The sequence below is a fragment of the Lineus longissimus genome, chromosome 8 (genome assembly GCF_910592395.1).
Source record: "Lineus longissimus chromosome 8, tnLinLong1.2, whole genome shotgun sequence".
NCBI lineage: Eukaryota > Metazoa > Nemertea > Pilidiophora > Heteronemertea > Lineidae > Lineus > Lineus longissimus.
In genome coordinates, this window is record NC_088315.1 from 12839944 (window position 1) to 12860289 (window position 20346).

Sequence of the window (20346 nt, forward strand, 5' to 3'; positions counted from 1 at the left end):
TTCTGTAAAGCTACTGATACAACATACTGAACTAGGGATATCTTCCGTAGCCTCCTGTAATATTTACATACCATGGCTGATTAGTTCAATCATATTTCATCCAGCTGGCAGCTCTGCATTGGAAATCTTAAGGCCCGTCTCCATTAGAGCGTTTTTGCGCGTCGCACGACGACGCGATTATACGCGCGGAAATCCGCTTCGATTGCTCTAATTGATTTTCCTTTACCCCTATCCACAAGAGCGTAGCGGATAACTTAATCAATTTCTGCTCGACGGACACCGCCGGCGGATTAAATAAGAATGCAAAAATAGCATTCAAAGCGTATTTACTCGGCGGTCATTTGACACATAAATTCAGTCATATCCACTTTATTCCGTGCATTGCCCCCTGAAAGCACTCGGACTGTGCAGTTGTGGTTGTAGGTAGCATCATGCCAGGTGACTTGATAGAAAGACTCATTTTTGAGATCGAAAAGCACCCAATGATATATGATAAGTCCCTAGCCGAATTCAAAGATACTGAAAGGAAAGAAAGGGTATGGAAGCAAATTGGTGATAAAGCTAATTTAACAGGTAAGTTCAAGTTTATTTTGAAGCATATTGATTTAACAGAAGTTGAGAGCCCCGCCCCACTCAGTCCGTGTACCACCCCCACCAGACCATGGACCCCCACCTTGGAGGTTTGCAGCTTTCAGTCTCTAGTGGTCGCCAACTTTCTAGTCCTCCCCGAAACACACTTGGTTTTGCCAAGGAACTGCCCCAGCTCTAGAACTAAAGTAGTCCTTGTACGCTTCTCGGACCATGAGAGCATCTTTCTTTTGCCGATGGCCAGATTTTTCCAAATCGTTCAGGATTCCATCACACGTATCCTCTTCGTCAGGCGTGACATCATCCGTAACTGGTCTGACAGGAACTGGAACACCCCTGTTCTGTAACATGTTGTGCAATACACAAGTGGCCTTCACAACAATATCAACACTTTCAGCGCTCAAAGGAATTTTCCGATGGTAGAGCCTCCACCGATTAGCAAGGATACCGAAGGCATTTTCTGATATCCTTCTGGCCCTGGAAAGCCGATAATTGAAAATTCTTTGATCGTCCCTTAAGTTCTTTCCAGGGAAAGGGCGAAGGAGGTTTTCCATAGCCGGAAATGCCTCATCCCCTACCACGACGTGTGGAACTGGTTCGACTCGTTGTTCTGCCCCAGGAAGGCATTTGTTAGCTGGGATCTCGAGGGTCCCATTCATCAGCTTCTTACCAAGGGTACTCCTTTTGAAGATTCCCCCATCACTATTTGAACCGTAGCTGCCGACGTCAATGACTGTGAAGCAATAGTTCCAGTCAACAAGTGCAAGCAGTACCACAGAAAAGGTTTTCTTGTAATTAAAGTACAAAGTCCCAGAATTTGCTGGTGCAAAAATCTGTACGTGCTTGCCATCCATCGCTCCCAGGCAACAGGGAAATTGCCATTTGCGTCCAAACCCATCTGCTATGTCTTCCCATTGCGCTCTGTTTGGTTGTGGCATATACATTGGCTGCAGAGCATCCCAAATAGCCTGGCACGTTTCCTGAATAATTTTCGATACGGTATGTACTCCAACGTAGTAGCTGAAGGCAATGGTCTTGTACGAATCCCCGGTGGCGAGGAACCTGAAATCATGATAGTAAAAAATGTTTTAACAATAATTTCTTTTTATAACGTTCAAGTTGGACTTGCGAAGACGAAGTGGAAGAGTGTCCGCGACGCTATTAGGAAATATTTAGATGCCATTCCCATACCGAAAAGTGGTCAGGGCAGGACGAAACCCAAGAAGGAATACAAGTATGCAAAGATGTTGGAGTTCCTGAGGCCACATATGGAGAACCGCAAGTACGTAAAAAAAAATTTCAATCACATTACAATGTATGATAGCACAATAGGATATGTCAAGGAAATGTTATACATGTAGCTCAGCTCCTTGATAATATATTTCTTTGTATTGCAGGTCTTCTGGCAATCTTGAGGACCTTGATACAGATACAATTGAAGCAGGCGATGATATTCCGATTGATAATAGCAATGCCGAAGACGAACTCGAGTTGGGTGATGGAACCTCATCGGAATACAATGACAAACAACCAGAAACATTCGCTGCACCAAAACCCAGATGCCAACAAAAGAAAAAGGCTTCAAAACCAGCATCTGAGGTGGATGACGCCATAGTTTCTTACATCAAAAGCAAGAATGAAAAGAAGCCAAAACAACCGGATGAGGATGAAAATATTTCTGACTTTATGAAATCAATGATTGCGAGTATCAAAAAGTTTCCGCCACAAATTAGATCCAGCATCATGTTCAAAATTCATGGTTTAGTGCATGAGGCCGAAATGCATGTAATCTACGGGAGCAGTGGCAACCAAGCATCCCAGCATATCCAGGGTAACCCATCCACCTCGACCGGCTTCTCCAATGTTGGTTCGTGCATGGGTATGGGCCAGATGCAACAACAATCAAGCAATTCGACAAATTGGAATGCTCCAAATTTAATGTAACTTCCAGAAATGTTTGTATGGAACAACAATTGATTAAAAATTTGATGAAAATTACTTTCTTACCTCAAACATATTGCTAGTCGTTCCTCAGGTCCAATCGGCCTCCTGAATGCCGTGTATTCCTTCGTTATGTAGCCCTTTACGTTATCCAAAAGCAAGTTGAAATGTTCAGGCATCATTCGAAAGTACAGGAAAAACTTGTCCTCATACCCAAACAGTTTCTTCACAAGATGATGGTATTCACCATATACTGCTCTTTCCTTCAAGATGGGATGCACCCAGTACTGATGTCTTCGTTTCCTCTTCCTTCGTCCGTCATAAAGGTAAAGGGTTAACACCTCGATATCAGAATCTGAGGAATCAGACGACCAAGCGGGCATTTTTGTAGTTTACTGTGGCTCTCACCATGAACCAGGCTTGACTGAATGTTCCCGGACCAAGCCCATGTCACTTTTTATACGCGCGAATAACGCTCTTAAGAAACGCGATAATGGAGACCCCTTCCAAGAATTACCACCGCTGCGCAAAACGACGCGCAGAAACGCGTCGTTTTTCGGCGAGCGCAAAAACGCTCTAATGGAGACGGGCCTTTAGAAACGCGATAATGGAGACCCCTTCCAAGAATTACCACCGCTGCGCAAAACGACGCGCAGAAACGCGTCGTTTTTCGGCGAGCGCAAAAACGCTCTAATGGAGACGGGCCTTTAGTGGTATAACGTGTTCTCTTGACCTTCAAACAGTAGTATAAAGCTGATATTTACTACTTTACACCCTCAGTCCTATGTTATTAGGTCATCCAGCTGAGCGCCAGGCCCTTGGGCCCTGTTGTTCTTTACTGGGACCACGTTTATAGAAACACAGGACTAGGCCTTCCAATAACTTCTTGCCTTTTCTGTATCAGGTCCTTATCCTATAGTGTACTTAAGCAAATAAGAATTAAAAGCACTTTGAAGCAAGTCATGCTCTATAATATTTACCGAAAAATTCAGACATTCCTCCTTGGGGCATTTGCCCTCATCAGCCGGAGCAGCTGTTTGTGGACCAGCCCAATCTCCTTAATTACAGCAGGATAAATCTGAAATAACAAAGACATGCTGAAGCGGTATAATATTTGACACATTATTAGGGCTTGTGGTATTCGACTCGATGACTCGACGACGCGATGACTCGATGACGCGATCAAGTTGGAATCTTTTTAAAGAATATCACTGCTTGGACTGTAATTTATACATAGAATCATAAGTGGAGGAAAATAAAAAAGAACCGATCATTACCAACCCCTTTCCAGCTGTTTTCACCGTATCTAATCCGACCATTTTTCGTTTCCTACAAGTTCGCATTTTTGATAAAACCATGCGCCATGTTGCTATGCAAGCCACTGGTATCTTTACCGTCAATACAGCTAAATACACCTAAATATAGCTGGTTCAGATCAACCTCCTACCCAGGTTCTTTACGAGCAGAAATTCCAATGTTAAAATGACACGCGAGTTCCTGGAGACAAGGTTGGCTCTGGATATCCGTTCAGCACGGCAATATTAAATGTCCTATACACCAGAAATGGGGCGCTGAGTGTCCGAAATAGTGATGTCATAAGGGGAAACTAGGCCTGTGGTGGAGGGACAAAGGAGATAGTCATGGTTGACCAACACACTTGAATGCCTTTAATGACGGACAAGGGGGAAAAAGTTAGGCTAGTTCCAATGCAAGCCACCAATTTCGGAAAGCATGTAGAGGGGCTGATGTATGGGGGGGGGGGGGGCAGATGTCAAGGGACGGAAGAGGGACTGAGTGACTGAGTCTAAAAAACTGCACATATGCGAAATTCCGATTGTTGACAGACTACCACATGACATCTGACATTGGCCACTAGAAGCTTGTTTGTCAATTAAATCTCCAGTCATTTTGCATGCTATGAAACTTCCGCGAGTCCTTTAAATATCAAAATCAATCGCGGGGACCAATCTTCAGTGGCCATGGCTGGGGGGGGGGGGGGGGGAGGGGCACATCCTTCCACATACCGTAGCTGGGTATGGGAAAGGCCGAGCTAAAACCTCTGCTGTTGCAGCGGTAGCCCGGAGACCAGGATCATGGGATTCCGTATTTTAGCAAAATCCATAGCAACGATCGCGTCATCGAGCCATCGCGTCGTCGAGTCATCGAGTCGAATACCACAAGCCCATTATTAGCAGGGGCGTAGCCAGCTTTTTTGGGGGGGGGCAAAATGACTGACCCTCGGGGGGGGGGCATTTGCCCCCTGCCCCCGCTAGCTACGCCCCTGATTAGTGAACACTTCATCTTCATAGAAAGGGGAGGTTAACATTTTGACTGGGCCAACCTCTGTTGTAATTTCTTCGGCCAGGAATCAAGCATTAGCCTAACTGATTAGGCCTAGCCTGCGTTACTAGTAATAAGCTGCATCCAAACCCGCGAAAAAGCTCCCCCCCACCACCATCTAAACTTTACAATATCATTTTTTGGCGTGTTTGCCCATTGCCGCCCTCCAGTTCCCGCCACAATCAAATAGATTCGATTCGTGCAGAGCGTCTCATCCCAGGCGGTGAAGGTGATGATGTTATGGTCCCCTAGGTCAGTTATGCTGGCTCTACATTCCAGCTCATGGCTTATTAATCGTGCTTCTGAACGAAAACAACGCCTACAAAGATTTATGACCGCTGTTTTTCAATTCTTAGTTGATTATATTGCTTCCCTCGATGAACAAATATGTGAAATGACGTAAGTGCGGTCCACCGTTTTTTTACGAACAACCATTTGGAAACCTTCGGGTATTTTCGGCTTGGCTGTCGAAGTCACGTCTTTGCCGCCCACTATGTATAAAAATCAAATGTTTCATAATGCTCTCTCTCATAAATGCTCTGTTCGCCCTATGGGCCATATTGAGTGATAAAATAACTTGAATTCGATGTTTACCTGTACTAGCTGGTGCCTCCTGGACTCAGCTCGCCCAACACTCGGGGCGTACTTCGCCGTCAGGCAGGCCAAAACTCCGTCCAGTTCGTGGCTGAATGCCACAAACCTTGACATTTCCTCCGCATCAACAATTTTCGATTGAAACTTTCTCCGAAAATTGGAGAAAGCTCCAGTGACTTCTTCCTTGAGGTTCTCCATTGTTCAAAACAGAAATCATTCAAATTACCCGCCAAATCCTTGAGGGTCAGTTAATGGGTGTGTGTGTGGGGGATGTGGGGTGGGGGAGGTTACTTCAGTCGAGTCCTTCAGGGCCAGGTTGAGGACTGGACATTATTACTTTTGTTGTACACGTATTTTGCTTCCCGCTCTAAGAGGCCTGACATGTTGCCCCGCGCCAAAATCATTCACCTTCCCTGGAAGAGTTGTTCCCAAACACCCCTGGCCTCGCTGCTCATTAGACTCTTTCAGATACAAATACTTCAACGAGAACTCGCCCGTATATGTCTCAAGATTGTACTTTTTTTATTCAGAGAGCAACTTAAACTACGGGTACACAAATTTTAGTACATCAACAGCGATAATCATCAACCTTAGGTACACAAAAGTGCTCAACAATATCCCATGCATTGGATTTCAATCGAAGTCCAAACTCTCTTGCCCAAGGAGACATGCACTGTACATTTGTACAGAGATAAGGCGTGATTAGCTACAATGTATCATTCGTTTCTAAAAGTACAGGCAACGGCCATGCATGATAACATTGTAACTTTTTGAATTGTTTGCCATGGTTGGCTAAAAAAACGCCGTCGCGTCATTACGATCTCCAAAACGCGCGGACCTGGGCAAGCGCAATGGAGCGCGTAGTGGCGACTTGGAGAGTGGTCGTGACGTCACTAGCGTCGCGTCATTACGATCTCCAAAACGCGCAGACCTGGGCAAGCGCAATGGAGCGCGTAGTGGCGACTTGGAGAGTGGTCGTGACGTCACTAGCTTGGCACAGCGCGTCATCAGAGCTAACAACGTCACGTCGCGGTGAACTCAAAAGCTACAGAGAATACCATGGATTTGACGATATAGCTGCACTGTGAACCGACTTTCATCGCCAGTAGTGTAATATCGCTAGTCGGATGACAACTTATTATCGCAGAATCTCGAAATTGTGCTCTCAGTTTGTTGAATCAGCAATCTTGACTCTGTATAACCAAAATGAGCGTGATCGGTCACGACGAGCGCCATCGCCAACCGACTTTCATCGCCAGTAGTGCAATATCGCTATCGAATATAACTTATCATCAAATAATCTTGAAATAGCCTTTTCAGTTTTACCATCGGTCATCACGACTCTGCATATCCAAAGTGAGCGTGATCGGTCGTGATGAGCACCATCGCCGACGAACTTTCATCGCCAGTAGTGCAATATCGAATGACAACTTATCATCACAGAATCTCGAAATTGTGCTCTCAGTTTGTCGAATTGGACATCTCGGCCCTGTATAAGCAAAATGAGCGTGATCGGTCGCGACGAGCGCCATCGCCAACTGACTTTCATCGCCAGTAGTGCAATATCGCTATTGAATGACAACTTATCATCGCAGAATCTCGAAATTGTGTTCTCTGTTTGTTCAATCGGGCATCTCGACTCTATATAACCAAAATGAGCGTGATCGGTCGCGACGAGCGCCATCGCCGACCGACCATCATTTCCAGTAGTCTTATATCGTTAGTCGAATGACCACTTATCATCGCAGAATCTTGAAATGGCGGTCTCAGTTTCTCCAATCGGGCATATCGACTCTTTAAGCAAAATGAGCGTGATTGGTCGCGACGAGCGCCATCGCCAACCGACTTTCATCGCCAGTAGTGTAATAACGCTAGTCGGATGACAACTTATTATCGCAGAATCTCGAAATTGTGCTCTCAGTTTGTTGAATCAGCCATCTTGACTCTTTATAACCAAAATGAGCGTGATCGGTCACGACGAGCGCCATCCCCAACCGCCTTTCATCGCCAGTAGTGCAATATCGCAATCGAATATAACTTATCATCGCAGAATCTTGAAATTGCCTTTTCAGTTTTACTATCGGTCATCACGACTCTGCATATCCAAAGTGAGCGTGATCGGTCGTGATCAGCACCATCGCCGACGAACTTTCATCGCCAGTAGTGCAATATCGCTATCGAATGACAACTTATCATCACAGAATCTCGAAATTGTGCTCTCAGTTCGTCGAATTGGTCATCTCGGCCCTGTATAAGCAAAATGAGCATGATCGGTCGCGACGAGCGCCATCGCCGACCGACTTTCATCGCAGTAGTGTAATATCGCTAGTTGAATGACAACTTATCATCGCAGAATCACGAAATTGTGCTCTCAGTTTGTCGAATCGGTCATCTCGGCCCTGTATAACCAAAATGAGCGTGATCGATCGCCATCGCCGACCGACTTTCATCGCCAGTAGTGCATTATCGCCAGTCGAATGACAACTTATCATCACAGAGTCTCGAAATTGTGGTGTCAGTTTGTCCAATCGGTCATCTCGACTCTGTATAACCAAAATGAGCGGGATCAGTCGCGACGAGCGCTATCGCCAACCGACTTTCATCGCCAGTAGTGTAATATCGCTAGTCGAATGACAACTCATCATCACAGAATCTCGAAATTGCGGTCTCAGTTTGTCCAATCGGTCATCTCCACTCTGTATAACCAAAATGAGCGTGATCGGTCGCGACGAGCACCATCGCCGACCAACTTTCATTGCCAGTAGTGTAATATCGCTATCGAATGACAACTTATCATCGCAGAATCTTGAAATTGTGGTCTCAGTTTGTCGAATTTGGTCATTTTGGCTCTGTAAAACTAAAATGAGTGTGATCAGTCGCGACGAGCGCCATAGCCGACCGACTTTCATCACCAGTAGTGTAATATCGCTAGTCGAATGACAACTAATCATTGCAGAATCTCGAAATTGTGCTCTCAGTTTGTCGAATTAGCCATCTTCACCCTGTATAACCAAAATGAGCGTGATCGGTCACGACAAGCGCCATCGCCAACTGACTTTCATCGCCAGTAGTGCAATATCGCTATTGAATGACAACTTATCATCGCAGAATCTCGAAATTGTGTTCTCTGTTTGTTCAATCAGGCATCTCGACTCTGTATAACCAAAATGAGCGTGATCGGTCGCGACGAGCGCCATCGCTGACCGACCATCAATGCCAGTAGTCTTATATCGTTAGTCGAATGACCACTTATCATCGCAGAATCTCGAAATGGCGGTCTCAGTTTCTCCAATCGGGCATCTCGACTCTTTAAGCAAAATGAGCGTGATTGGTCGCGACGAGCGCCATCGCCAACCGACTTTCATTGCCAGTAGTGTAATATCGCTAGTCGGATGACAACTTATTATCGCAGAATCTCGAAATTGTGCTCTCAGTTTGTTGAATCAGCCATCTTGACTCTGTATAACCAAAATGAGCGTGCTCGGTCACGACGAGCGCCATCGCCAACCGACTTTCATCGCCAGTAGTGCAATATCGCTATCGAATATAACTTATCATCGCAGAATCTTGAAATTGCCTTTTCAGTTTTACCATCGGTCATCACAACTCTGCATATCTAAAGTGAGCGTGATCGGTCGTGATGAGCACCATCGCCGACGAACTTTCATCGCCAGTAGTGCAATATCGCTATCGAATGACAACTTATCATCACAGAATCACGAAATTGTACTCTCAGTTTGTCGAATTTGTCATCTCGGCCCTGTATAAGCAAAATGAGCGTGATCGGTCGCGACAAGCGCCATCGCCGACCGACTTTCATCGCAGTAGTGTAATATCGCTAGTCGAATGACAACTTATCATCGCAGAATCTCGAAATTGTGCTCTCAGATTGTCGAATCGGTCATCTCGACCCTGTATAACCAAAATGAGCGTGATCGGTCGCGACGAGTGCATCGCCGACCAATTTTCATCGCCAATAGTGTGATATCGCTATCGAATGACAACTTATCATCGCAGAATCTTGAAATTGTGGTCTCAGTTTGTCGAATTCGTCATTTCGGCCCCGTATAACCACAATAAACAAGATCGGTCGCGACGAGCGCCATCGCCGACCGACTTTTATCGCCAGTAGTGCAATATCGCTATCGAATGCAACTTATCATTGCAGAATCTCGAAATTGTGCTCTCAGTTTGTCGAATTTGGTCATTTTCGCTTTGTAAAACTAAAATGAGTGTGATCAGTCGGGACGAGCGCCATCGCCGACCGACTTTCATCGCCAGTAGTGTAATATCGCTAGTCGAATGACAACTTATCATTGCAGAATCTCGAAATTGTGCTCTCAGTTTGTCGAATTAGCCATCTTCACCCTGTATAACCAAAATGAGCGTGATCGGTCGCGACGAGCGCCATCGCCAACTGACTTTCATCGCCAGTAGTGCAATATCGCTATTGAATGACAACTTATCATCGCAGAATCTCGAAATTGTGTTCTCTGTTTGTTCAATCGAGCATCTCGACTCTGTATAACCAAAATGAGCGTGATCGGTCGCGACGAGCGCCATCGCCGACCGACCATCATCGCCTATAGTCTTATATCGTTAGTCGAATGACCACTTATCATCGCAGAATCTCGAAACTCTGGTCTCAATTTGTTGAATTGGTCATCTCGGCTCTGTATAACCAAAATGAGCGTGATCGGTCGTGACAAGCGCCATCGCCAACCGACCATCATCGCCAGTAGTCTTATATCGTTAGTCAAATGACAACTTATCGTCGCAGAATCTCGAAATTGCGGTCTCAGTTTGTCCAATCGGTCATCTCGACTCTTTATAACCAAAATGAGCGTGATCGGTCACGACGATCGCCATCGCTGACCAACTTTCATCGCCAGTAGTGTAATATCGCTAGTCGGATGACAACTTATTATCGCAGAATCTCGAAATTGTGCTCTCAGTTTGTTGAATCAGCCATCTTGACTCTGTGTAACCAAAATGAGCGTGATCGGTCACGACGAGCGCCATCGCCAACCGACTTTCATCGCCAGTAGTGCAATATCGCTATCGAATATAACTTATCATCAAATAATCTTGAAATAGCCTTTTCAGTTTTACCATCGGTCATCACGACTCTGCATATCCAAAGTGAGCGTGATCGGTCGTGATGAGCACCATCGCCGACGAACTTTCATCGCCAGTAGTGCAATATCGCTATCGAATGACAACTTATCATCACAGAATCTCGAAATTGTGCTCTCAGTTTGTCGAATTGGACATCTCGGCCCTGTATAAGCAAAATGAGCGTGATCGGTCGCGACGAGCGCAATCGCCGACCGACTTTCATCGCAGTAGTGTAATATCGCTAGTCGAATGACAACTTATCATTACAGAGTCTCGAAATTGTGGTCTCAGTTTGTCCAATCGGTCATCTCGACTCTGTATAACCAAATTGAGCGGGATCAGTCGCGACGAGCGCCATTGCCAACCGACTTTCATCGCCAATAGTGTAATATCGCTTGTTGAATGACAACTTATCATCACAGGATCTCGAAATTGCGGTCTTAGTTTGTCCAATCGGTCATCTCGACTCTGTATAACCAAAATGAGCGTGATCGGTCGCGACGAGCACCATCGCCAACCGACTTCCATCGCCAGTAGTGTAATATCGCCAGTCGGATGACAACTTATTATCGCAGAATCTCGAAATTGTGCTCTCAGTTTGTTGAATCAGCCATCTTGACTCTGTATAACCAAAATGAGCGTGATCAGTCGCGACGTTCGCCATCGCCGACCGACTTTCATCGCCAGTAGTGCAAGATCGCTAGTCGAATGACAACTTATCATCACAGAGTCTCGAAATTGTGGTGTCAGTTTGTCCAATCGGTCATCTCGACTCTGTATAACCAAAATAAGCGTGATCGGTTGCGACGAGCACCATCGCCGACCAACTTTCATTGCCAGTAGTGTAATATCGCTATCGAATGACAACTTATCATCGCAGAATCTTGAAATTGTGGTCTCAGTTTGTCGAATTCGTCATTTCGGCCCCGTATAACCACAATAAACAAGATCGGTCGCAACGAGCGCCATCGCCGACCGACTTTCATCGCCAGTAGTGCAATATCGCTATCGAGTAAATCATCATTGCAGAATCTCGAAATTGTGCTCTCAGTTTGTCGAATTTGGTCATTTTGGCTCTGCAAAACTAAAATGAGTGTGATCAGTCGCGACGAGCGCCATCGCCGACCGACTTTCATCGCCAGTAGTGTAATATCGCTAGTCGAATGACAACTTATCATTGCAGAATCTCGAAATTGTGCTCTCAGTTTGTCGAATTAGCCATCTTCACCCTGTATAACCAAAATGAGCGTGATAGGTTGCGACGAGCACCATCGCCGACCAACTTTCATTGCCAGTAGTGTAATATCGCTATCGAATGACAACTTATCATCGCAGAATCTTGAAATTGTGGTCTCAGTTTGTCGAATTCGTTATTTCGGCCCCGTATAACCACAATGAACAAGATCGGTCGCGACGAGCGCCATCGCCGACCGACTTTCATCGCCAGAGGTGCAATGTCGCTATCGAATGCAACTTATCATCGCAGAATCTTGAAATTGTGGTCTCAGTTTGTCGAATTTGGTCATTTTGGCTCTGTAAAACTAAAATGAGTGTGATCAGTCGCAACGAGCGCCATCGCCGACCGACTTTCATCGCCAGTAGTGTAATATCGCTAGTCGAATGACAACTTATCATTGCAGAATCTCGAAATTGTGCTCTCAGTTTGTCGAATTAGCCATCTTCACCCTGTATAACCAAAATGAGCGTGATCGGTCGCGACGAGCGCCATCGCCAACTGACTTTCATCGCCAGTAGTGCAATATCGCTATTGAATGACAACTTATCATCGCAGAATCTCGAAATTGTGTTCTCTGTTTGTTCAATCGGGCATCTCGACTCTGTATAACCAAAATGAGCGTGATCGGTCGCGACGAGCGCCATCGCCGACCGACCATCATTGCCAGTAGTCTTATATTGTTTGTCGAATGACCACTTATCATCGCAGAATCTCGAAATGGCGGTCTCAGTTTCTCCAATCGGGCAACTCGACTCTTTAAGCAAAATGAGCGTGATTGGTCACGACGAGCGCCATCGCCAACCGACTTTCATCGCCAGTAGTGTAATATCGCTAGTCGGATGACAACTTATTATCGCAGAATCTCGAAATTGTGCTCTCAGTTTGTTGAATCAGCCATCTTGACTCTGTATAACCAAAATGAGCGTGATCGGTCACGATGAGCGCCATCGCCAACCGACTTTCATCGCCAGTAGTGCAATATCGCTATCGAATATAACTTATCATCGCAGAATCTTGAAATTGCCTTTTCAGTTTTACCATCGGTCATCACGACTCTGCATATCCAAAGTGAGCGTGATCGGTCGTGATGAGCACCATCGCCGACGAACTTTCATCGCCAGTAGTGCAATATCGCTATCGAATGACAACTTATCATCGCAGAATCTCAAAATTGTGCACTCAGTTTGTCGAATCGGTCATCTCGGCCCTGTATAACCAAAATGAGCGTGATCGGTCGCGACGAGCGCAATCGCCGACCGACATTCATCGCAGTATTGTAATATCGCTAGTCGAATGACAACTTATAATCGCAGAATCTTGAAATTGTGGTCTCAGTTTGTTCAATCAGGCATCTCGACTCTGCATAACCAAAATGAGTGTGATCGGTCGCGACGAGTGCCATCGCCGACCGACAATCATTGCCTATAGTCTTATATCGTTTGTCGACTGACCACTTATCATCGCAGAATCTCGAAACTCTGGTCTCAATTTGTTGAATTGTTCATCTTGGCTCTGTAAAGCCAAAATCAGCGTGATCGGTCGTGACAAGTGCCATCGCCGACCGACTTTCATCGCCAGTAGTGCAATATCGCTAGTCAAATGACAACTTATCATCACAGAGTCTCGAAATTGTGGTCTCAGTTTGTTCAATCGGTCATCTCGACTATGTATAACTAAAATGAGCGGGATCAGTCGCGACGAGCGCCATCGCCAACTGACTTTCATCGCCTGTAGTGTAATATCGCTAGTCGGATGACAACTTATTATCGCAGAATCTCGAAATTGTGCTCTCAGTTTGTTGAATCAGCCATCTTGACTCTTTATAACCAAAATGAGCGTGATCGGTCACGACGAGCGCCATCGCCAACCGACTTTCATCGCCAGTAGTGCAATATCGCTATCGAATATAACTTATCATCGCAGAATCTTGAAATTGCATTTTCAGTTTTACTATCGGTCATCACGACTCTGCATATCCAAAGTGAGCGTGATCGGTTGTGATGAGCACCATCGCCGACGAACTTTCATCGCCAGTAGTGCAATATCGCTATCGAATGACAACTTATCATCACAGAATCACGAAATTGTGCTCTCAGTTTGTCGAATTGGTCATCTCGGCCCTGTATAAGCAAAATGAGCATGATCAGTCGCGACGAGCGCCATCGCCGACCGACTTTCATCACAGTAGTGTAATATCGCTAGTTGAATAACAACTTATCATCGCAGAATCACGAAATTGTGCTCTCAGTTTGTCGAATCGGTCATCTCGGCCCTCTATAACCAAAATGAGCGTGATCGGTCGGGACGATCGCCATCGCCGACCAACTTTCATTGCCAGTAGTGTAATATCGCTATCGAATGACAACTTATCATCGCAGAATCTTGAAATTGTGGTCTCAGTTTGTCGAATTTGGTCATTTTGGCTCTGTAAAACTAAAATGAGTGTGATCAGTCGCGACGAGCGCCATCGCCGACCGACTTTCATCGCCAGTAGTGCAATATCGCTATCGAATGACAACTTATCATCACAGAATCTCGAAATTGTGCTCTCAGTTTGTTGAATTGGACATCTCGGCCCTGTATAAGCAAAATGAGCGTGATCGGTCGCGACGAGCGCAATCGCCGACCGACTTTCATCGCAGTAGTGTAATATCGCTAGTCGAATGACAACTTATCATTACAGAGTCTCGAAATTGTGGTCTCAGTTTGTCCAATCGGTCATCTCGACTCTGTATAACCAAAATGAGCGGGATCAGTCGCGACGAGCGCCATCGCCAACAGACTTTCATCGCCAGTAGTGTAATATCGCTAGTCGAATGACAACTTATCATCACAGGATCTCGAAATTGCGGTCTTAGTTTGTCCAATCGGTCATCTCGACTCTGTATAACCAAAATGAGCGTGATCGGTCGCGACGAGCACCATCGCTAACCGACTTCAATCGCCAGTAGTGTAATATCGCCAGTCGGATGACAACTTATTATCGCAGAATCTCGAAATTGTGCTCTCAGTTTGTTGAATCAGCCATCTTGACTCTGTATAACCAAAATGAGCGTGATCGGTCGCGACGTTCGCCATCGCCGACCTACTTTCATCGCCAGTAGTGCAAGATCGCTAGTCGAATGACAACTTATCATCACAGAGTCTCGAAATTGTGGTGTCAGTTTGTCCAATCGGTCATCTCGACTCTGTATAACCAAAATGAGTGTGATAGGTTGCAACGAGCACCATCGCCGACGAACTTTCATCGCCAGTAGTGCAATATCGCTATCGAATGACAACTTATCATCGCAGAATCTCGAAATTGTGCACTCAGTTTGTCGAATCGGTCATCTCGGCCCTGTATAACCAAAATGAGCGTGATCGGTCGCGACGGGCGCAATCGCCGACCGACTTTCATCGCAGTATTGTAATATCGTTAGTCGAATGACAACTTATAATCGCAGAATCTTGAAATTGTGGTCTCAGTTTGTTCAATCAGGCATCTCGACTCTGCATAACCAAAATGAGTGTGATCGGTCGCGACAAGTGCCATCGCCGACCGACCATCATTGCCTATAGTCTTATATCGTTAGTCGAATGACCACTTATCATCGCAGAATCTCGAAACTCTGGTCTCAATTTGTTGAATTGTTCATCTTGGCTCTGTAAAGCCAAAATGAGCGTGATCGGTCGTGACAAGCGCCATCGCCGACCGACTTTCATCGCCAGTAGTGCAATATCGCTAGTCAAATGACAACTTATCATCACAGAGTCTCGAAATTGTGGTCTCAGTTTGTTCAATCGGTCATCTCGACTATGTATAACTAAAATGAGCGGGATCAGTCGCGACGAGCGCCAACACCAACTGACTTTCATCGCCTGTAGTGTAATATCGCTAGTCGGATGACAACTTATTATCGCAGAATCTCGAAATTGTGCTCTCAGTTTGTTGAATCAGCCATCTTGACTCTTTATAACCAAAATGAGCGTGATCTGTCACGACGAGCGCCATCGCCAACCGACTTTCATCGCCAGTAGTGCAATATCGCTATCGAATATAACTTATCATCGCAGAATCTTGAAATTGCCTTTTCAGTTTTACTATCGGTCATCACGACTCTGCATATCCAAAGTGAGCGTGATCGGTCGTGATGAGCACCATCGCCGACGAACTTTCATCGCCAGTAGTGCAATATCGCTATCGAATGACAACTTATCATCACAGAATCACGAAATTGTGCTCTCAGTTTGTCGAATTGGTCATCTCGGCCCTGTATAACCAAAATGAGCGTGATCGGTCGCGACGAGCGCAATCGCCGACCGACTTTCATCGCAGTATTGTAATATCGCTAGTCGAATGACAACTTATAATCGCAGAATCTTGAAATTGTGGTCTCAGTTTGTTCAATCAGGCATCTCGACTCTGCATAACCAAAATGAGTGTGATCGGTCGCGACGAGTGCCATCACCGACCGACCATCATTGCCTATAGTCTTATATCGTTAGTCGAATGACCACTTATCATCGCAGAATCTCGAAACTCTGGTCTCAATTTGTTGAATTGTTCATCTTGGCTCTGTAAAGCCAAAATGAGCGTGATCGGTCGTGACAAGCGCCATCGCCGACCGACTTTCATCGCCAGTAGTGCAATATCGCTAGTCAAATGACAACTTATCATCACAGAGTCTCGAAATTGTGGTCTCAGTTTGTTCAATCGGTCATCTCGACTATGTATAACTAAAATGAGCGGGATCAGTCGCGACGAGCGCCATCGCCAACTGACTTTCATCGCCTGTAGTGTAATATCGCTAGTCGGATGACAACTTATTATCGCAGAATCTCGAAATTGTGCTCTCAGTTTGTTGAATCAGCCATCTTGACTCTTTATAACCAAAATGAGCGTGATCGGTCACGACGAGCGCCATCGCCAACCGACTTTCATCGCCAGTAGTGCAATATCGCTATCGAATATAACTTATCATCGCAGAATCTTGAAATTGCCTTTTCAGTTTTACTATCGGTCATCACGACTCTGCATATCCAAAGTGAGCGTGATCGGTTGTGATGAGCACCATCGCCGACGAACTTTCATCGCCAGTAGTGCAATATCGCTATCGAATGACAACTTATCATCACAGAATCTCGAAATTGTGCTCTCAGTTTGTCGAATTGGACATCTCGTCCCTGTATAAGCAAAATGAGCGTGATCGGTCGTGACGAGCGCAATCGCCGACCGACTTTCATCGCAGTAGTGTAATATCGCTAGTCGAATGACAACTTATCATCACAGAGTCTCGAAATTGTGGTCTCAGTCCAATCGGTCATCTCGACTCTGTATAACCAAAATGAGCGGGATCAGTCGCGACGAGCGCCATCGCCAACCGACTTTCATCGCCAGTAGTGTAATATCGCTAGTCGAATGACAACTTATCATCACAGAATCTCGAAATTGCGGTCTTAGTTTGTCCAATCGGTCATCTCGACTCTGTATAACCAAAATGAGCGTGATCGGTCGCGACGAGCACCATCGCTAACCGACTTCAATCGCCAGTAGTGTAATATCGCCAGTCGGATGACAACTTATTATCGCAGAATCTCGAAATTGTGCTCTCAGTTTGTTGAATCAGCCATCTTGACTCTGTATAACCAAAATGAGCGTGATCGGTCGCGACGTTCGCCATCGCCGACCTACTTTCATCGCCAGTAGTGCAAGATCGCTAGTCGAATGACAACTTATCATCACAGAGTCTCGAAATTGTGGTGTCAGTTTGTCCAATCGGTCATCTCGACTCTGTATAACCAAAATGAGTGTGATAGGTTGCAACGAGCACCATCGCCGACGAACTTTCATCGCCAGTAGTGCAATATCGCTATCGAATGACAACTTATCATCGCAGAATCTCGAAATTGTGCACTCAGTTTGTCGAATCGGTCATCTCGGCCCTGTATAACCAAAATGAGCGTGATCGGTCGCGACGGGCGCAATCGCCGACCGACTTTCATCGCAGTATTGTAATATCGTTAGTCGAATGACAACTTATAATCGCAGAATCTTGAAATTGTGGTCTCAGTTTGTTCAATCAGGCATCTCGACTCTGCATAACCAAAATGAGTGTGATCGGTCGCGACAAGTGCCATCGCCGACCGACCATCATTGCCTATAGTCTTATATCGTTAGTCGAATGACCACTTATCATCGCAGAATCTCGAAACTCTGGTCTCAATTTGTTGAATTGTTCATCTTGGCTCTGTAAAGCCAAAATGAGCGTGATCGGTCGTGACAAGCGCCATCGCCCGACCGACTTTCATCGCCAGTAGTGCAATATCGCTAGTCAAATGACAACTTATCATCACAGAGTCTCGAAATTGTGGTCTCAGTTTGTTCAATCGGTCATCTCGACTATGTATAACTAAAATGAGCGGGATCAGTCGCGACGAGCGCCAACACCAACTGACTTTCATCGCCTGTAGTGTAATATCGCTAGTCGGATGACAACTTATTATCGCAGAATCTCGAAATTGTGCTCTCAGTTTGTTGAATCAGCCATCTTGACTCTTTATAACCAAAATGAGCGTGATCTGTCACGACGAGCGCCATCGCCAACCGACTTTCATCGCCAGTAGTGCAATATCGCTATCGAATATAACTTATCATCGCAGAAATCTTGAAATTGCCCTTTTCAGTTTTACTATCGGTCATCACGACTCTGCATATCCAAAGTGAGCGTGATCGGTCGTGATGAGCACCATCGCCGACGAACTTTCATCGCCAGTAGTGCAATATCGCTATCGAATGACAACTTATCATCACAGAATCACGAAATTGTGCTCTCAGTTTGTCGAATTGGTCATCTCGGCCCTGTATAACCAAAATGAGCGTGATCGGTCGCGACGAGCGCAATCGCCGGACCGACTTTCATCGCAGTATTGTAATATCGCTAGTCGAATGACAACTTATAATCGCAGAATCTTGAAATTGTGGTCTCAGTTTGTTCAATCAGGCATCTCGACTCTGCATAACCAAAATGAGTGTGATCGGTCGCGACGAGTGCCATCACCGACCGACCATCATTGCCTATAGTCTTATATCGTTAGTCGAATGACCACTTATCATCGCAGAATCTCGAAACTCTGGTCTCAATTTGTTGAATTGTTCATCTTGGCTCTGTAAAGCCAAAATGAGCGTGATCGGTCGTGACAAGCGCCATCGCCGACCGACTTTCATCGCCAGTAGTGCAATATCGCTAGTCAAATGACAACTTATCATCACAGAGTCTCGAAATTGTGGTCTCAGTTTGTTCAATCGGTCATCTCGACTATGTATAACTAAAATGAGCGGGATCAGTCGCGACGAGCGCCATCGCCAACTGACTTTCATCGCCTGTAGTGTAATATCGCTAGTCGGATGACAACTTATTATCGCAGAATCTCGAAATTGTGCTCTCAGTTTGTTGAATCAGCCATCTTGACTCTTTATAACCAAAATGAGCGTGATCGGTCACGACGAGCGCCATCGCCAACCGACTTTCATCGCCAGTAGTGCAATATCGCTATCGAATATAACTTATCATCGCAGAATCTTGAAATTGCCTTTTCAGTTTTACTATCGGTCATCACGACTCTGCATATCCAAAGTGAGCGTGATCGGTTGTGATGAGCACCATCGCCGACGAACTTTCATCGCCAGTAGTGCAATATCGCTATCGAATGACAACTTATCATCACAGAATCTCGAAATTGTGCTCTCAGTTTGTCGAATTGGACATCTCGTCCCTGTATAAGCAAAATGAGCGTGATCGGTCGTGACGAGCGCAATCGCCGACCGACTTTCATCGCAGTAGTGTAATATCGCTAGTCGAATGACAACTTATCATTACAGAGTCTCGAAATTGTGGTCTCAGTTTGTCCAATCGGTCATCTCGACTCTGTATAACCAAAATGAGCGGGATCAGTCGCGACGAGCGCCATCGCCAACCGACTTTCATCGCCAGTAGTGTAATATCGCTAGTCGAATGACAACTTATCATCACAGGATCTCGAAATTGCGCTCTTAGTTTGTCCAATCGGTCATCACGACTCTGTATAACCAAAATGAGCGTGATCGGTCGCGACGAGCACCATCGCTAACCGACTTCAATCGCCAGTAGTGTAATATCGCCAGTCGGATGACAACTTATTATCGCAGAATCTCGAAATTGTGCTCTCAGTTTGTTGAATCAGCCATCTTGACTCTGTATAACCAAAATGAGCGTGATCGGTCGCGACGTTCGCCATCGCCGACCTACTTTCATCGCCAGTAGTGCAAGATCGCTAGTCGAATGACAACTTATCATCACAGAGTCTCGAAATTGTGGTGTCAGTTTGTCCAATCGGTCATCTCGACTCTGTATAACCAAAATGAGTGTGATAGGTTGCAACGAGCACCATCGCCGACGAACTTTCATCGCCAGTAGTGCAATATCGCTATCGAATGACAACTTATCATCGCAGAATCTCGAAATTGTGCACTCAGTTTGTCGAATCGGTCATCTCGGCCCTGTATAACC

General features: G+C 45.6%; 2 protein-coding genes across 2 annotated transcripts; one reads left to right on the forward strand and one right to left on the reverse strand.

Annotated features, from left to right (window-relative positions):
- Positions 1-482: 482 nt before the first annotated feature.
- Positions 483-2588, forward strand: LOC135492681 (uncharacterized). The gene is made up of 3 exons (XM_064779263.1): positions 483-573; positions 1708-1870; positions 1986-2588. The coding sequence occupies exons 1-3, from the start codon at positions 483-485 to the stop codon at positions 2530-2532; spliced, it is 801 nt and encodes a 266-aa protein (XP_064635333.1). The 3' UTR covers positions 2533-2588.
- Positions 567-3103, reverse strand: LOC135492680 (uncharacterized). The gene is made up of 2 exons (XM_064779262.1): positions 2596-3103; positions 567-1650 (listed from the first exon to the last, which is right to left on the reverse strand). The coding sequence occupies exons 1-2, from the start codon at positions 2910-2912 to the stop codon at positions 717-719; spliced, it is 1251 nt and encodes a 416-aa protein (XP_064635332.1). The 5' UTR covers positions 2913-3103; the 3' UTR covers positions 567-716.
- Between the last annotated feature and the right edge of the window lie 17243 nt (positions 3104-20346).

What these genes read in the sequence shown, in the direction of transcription:
- LOC135492680 (XM_064779262.1), bottom strand. Translation starts at nt 2,912, where the DNA reads ATGCCCGCTTGGTCGTCTGATTCCTCAGATTCTGATATCGAGGTGTTA. An exon ending in CGACTAGCAATATGTTTGAG is followed by an intron (nt 1,651 to 2,595) that starts GTAAGAAAGTAA and finishes TCATGATTTCAG; the next exon opens with GTTCCTCGCCACCGGGGATT.
- LOC135492681 (XM_064779263.1), top strand. Translation starts at nt 483, where the DNA reads ATGATATATGATAAGTCCCTAGCCGAATTCAAAGATACTGAAAGGAAA. An exon ending in TGATAAAGCTAATTTAACAG is followed by an intron (nt 574 to 1,707) that starts GTAAGTTCAAGT and finishes ATAACGTTCAAG; the next exon opens with TTGGACTTGCGAAGACGAAG. An exon ending in CCACATATGGAGAACCGCAA is followed by an intron (nt 1,871 to 1,985) that starts GTACGTAAAAAA and finishes TTTGTATTGCAG; the next exon opens with GTCTTCTGGCAATCTTGAGG.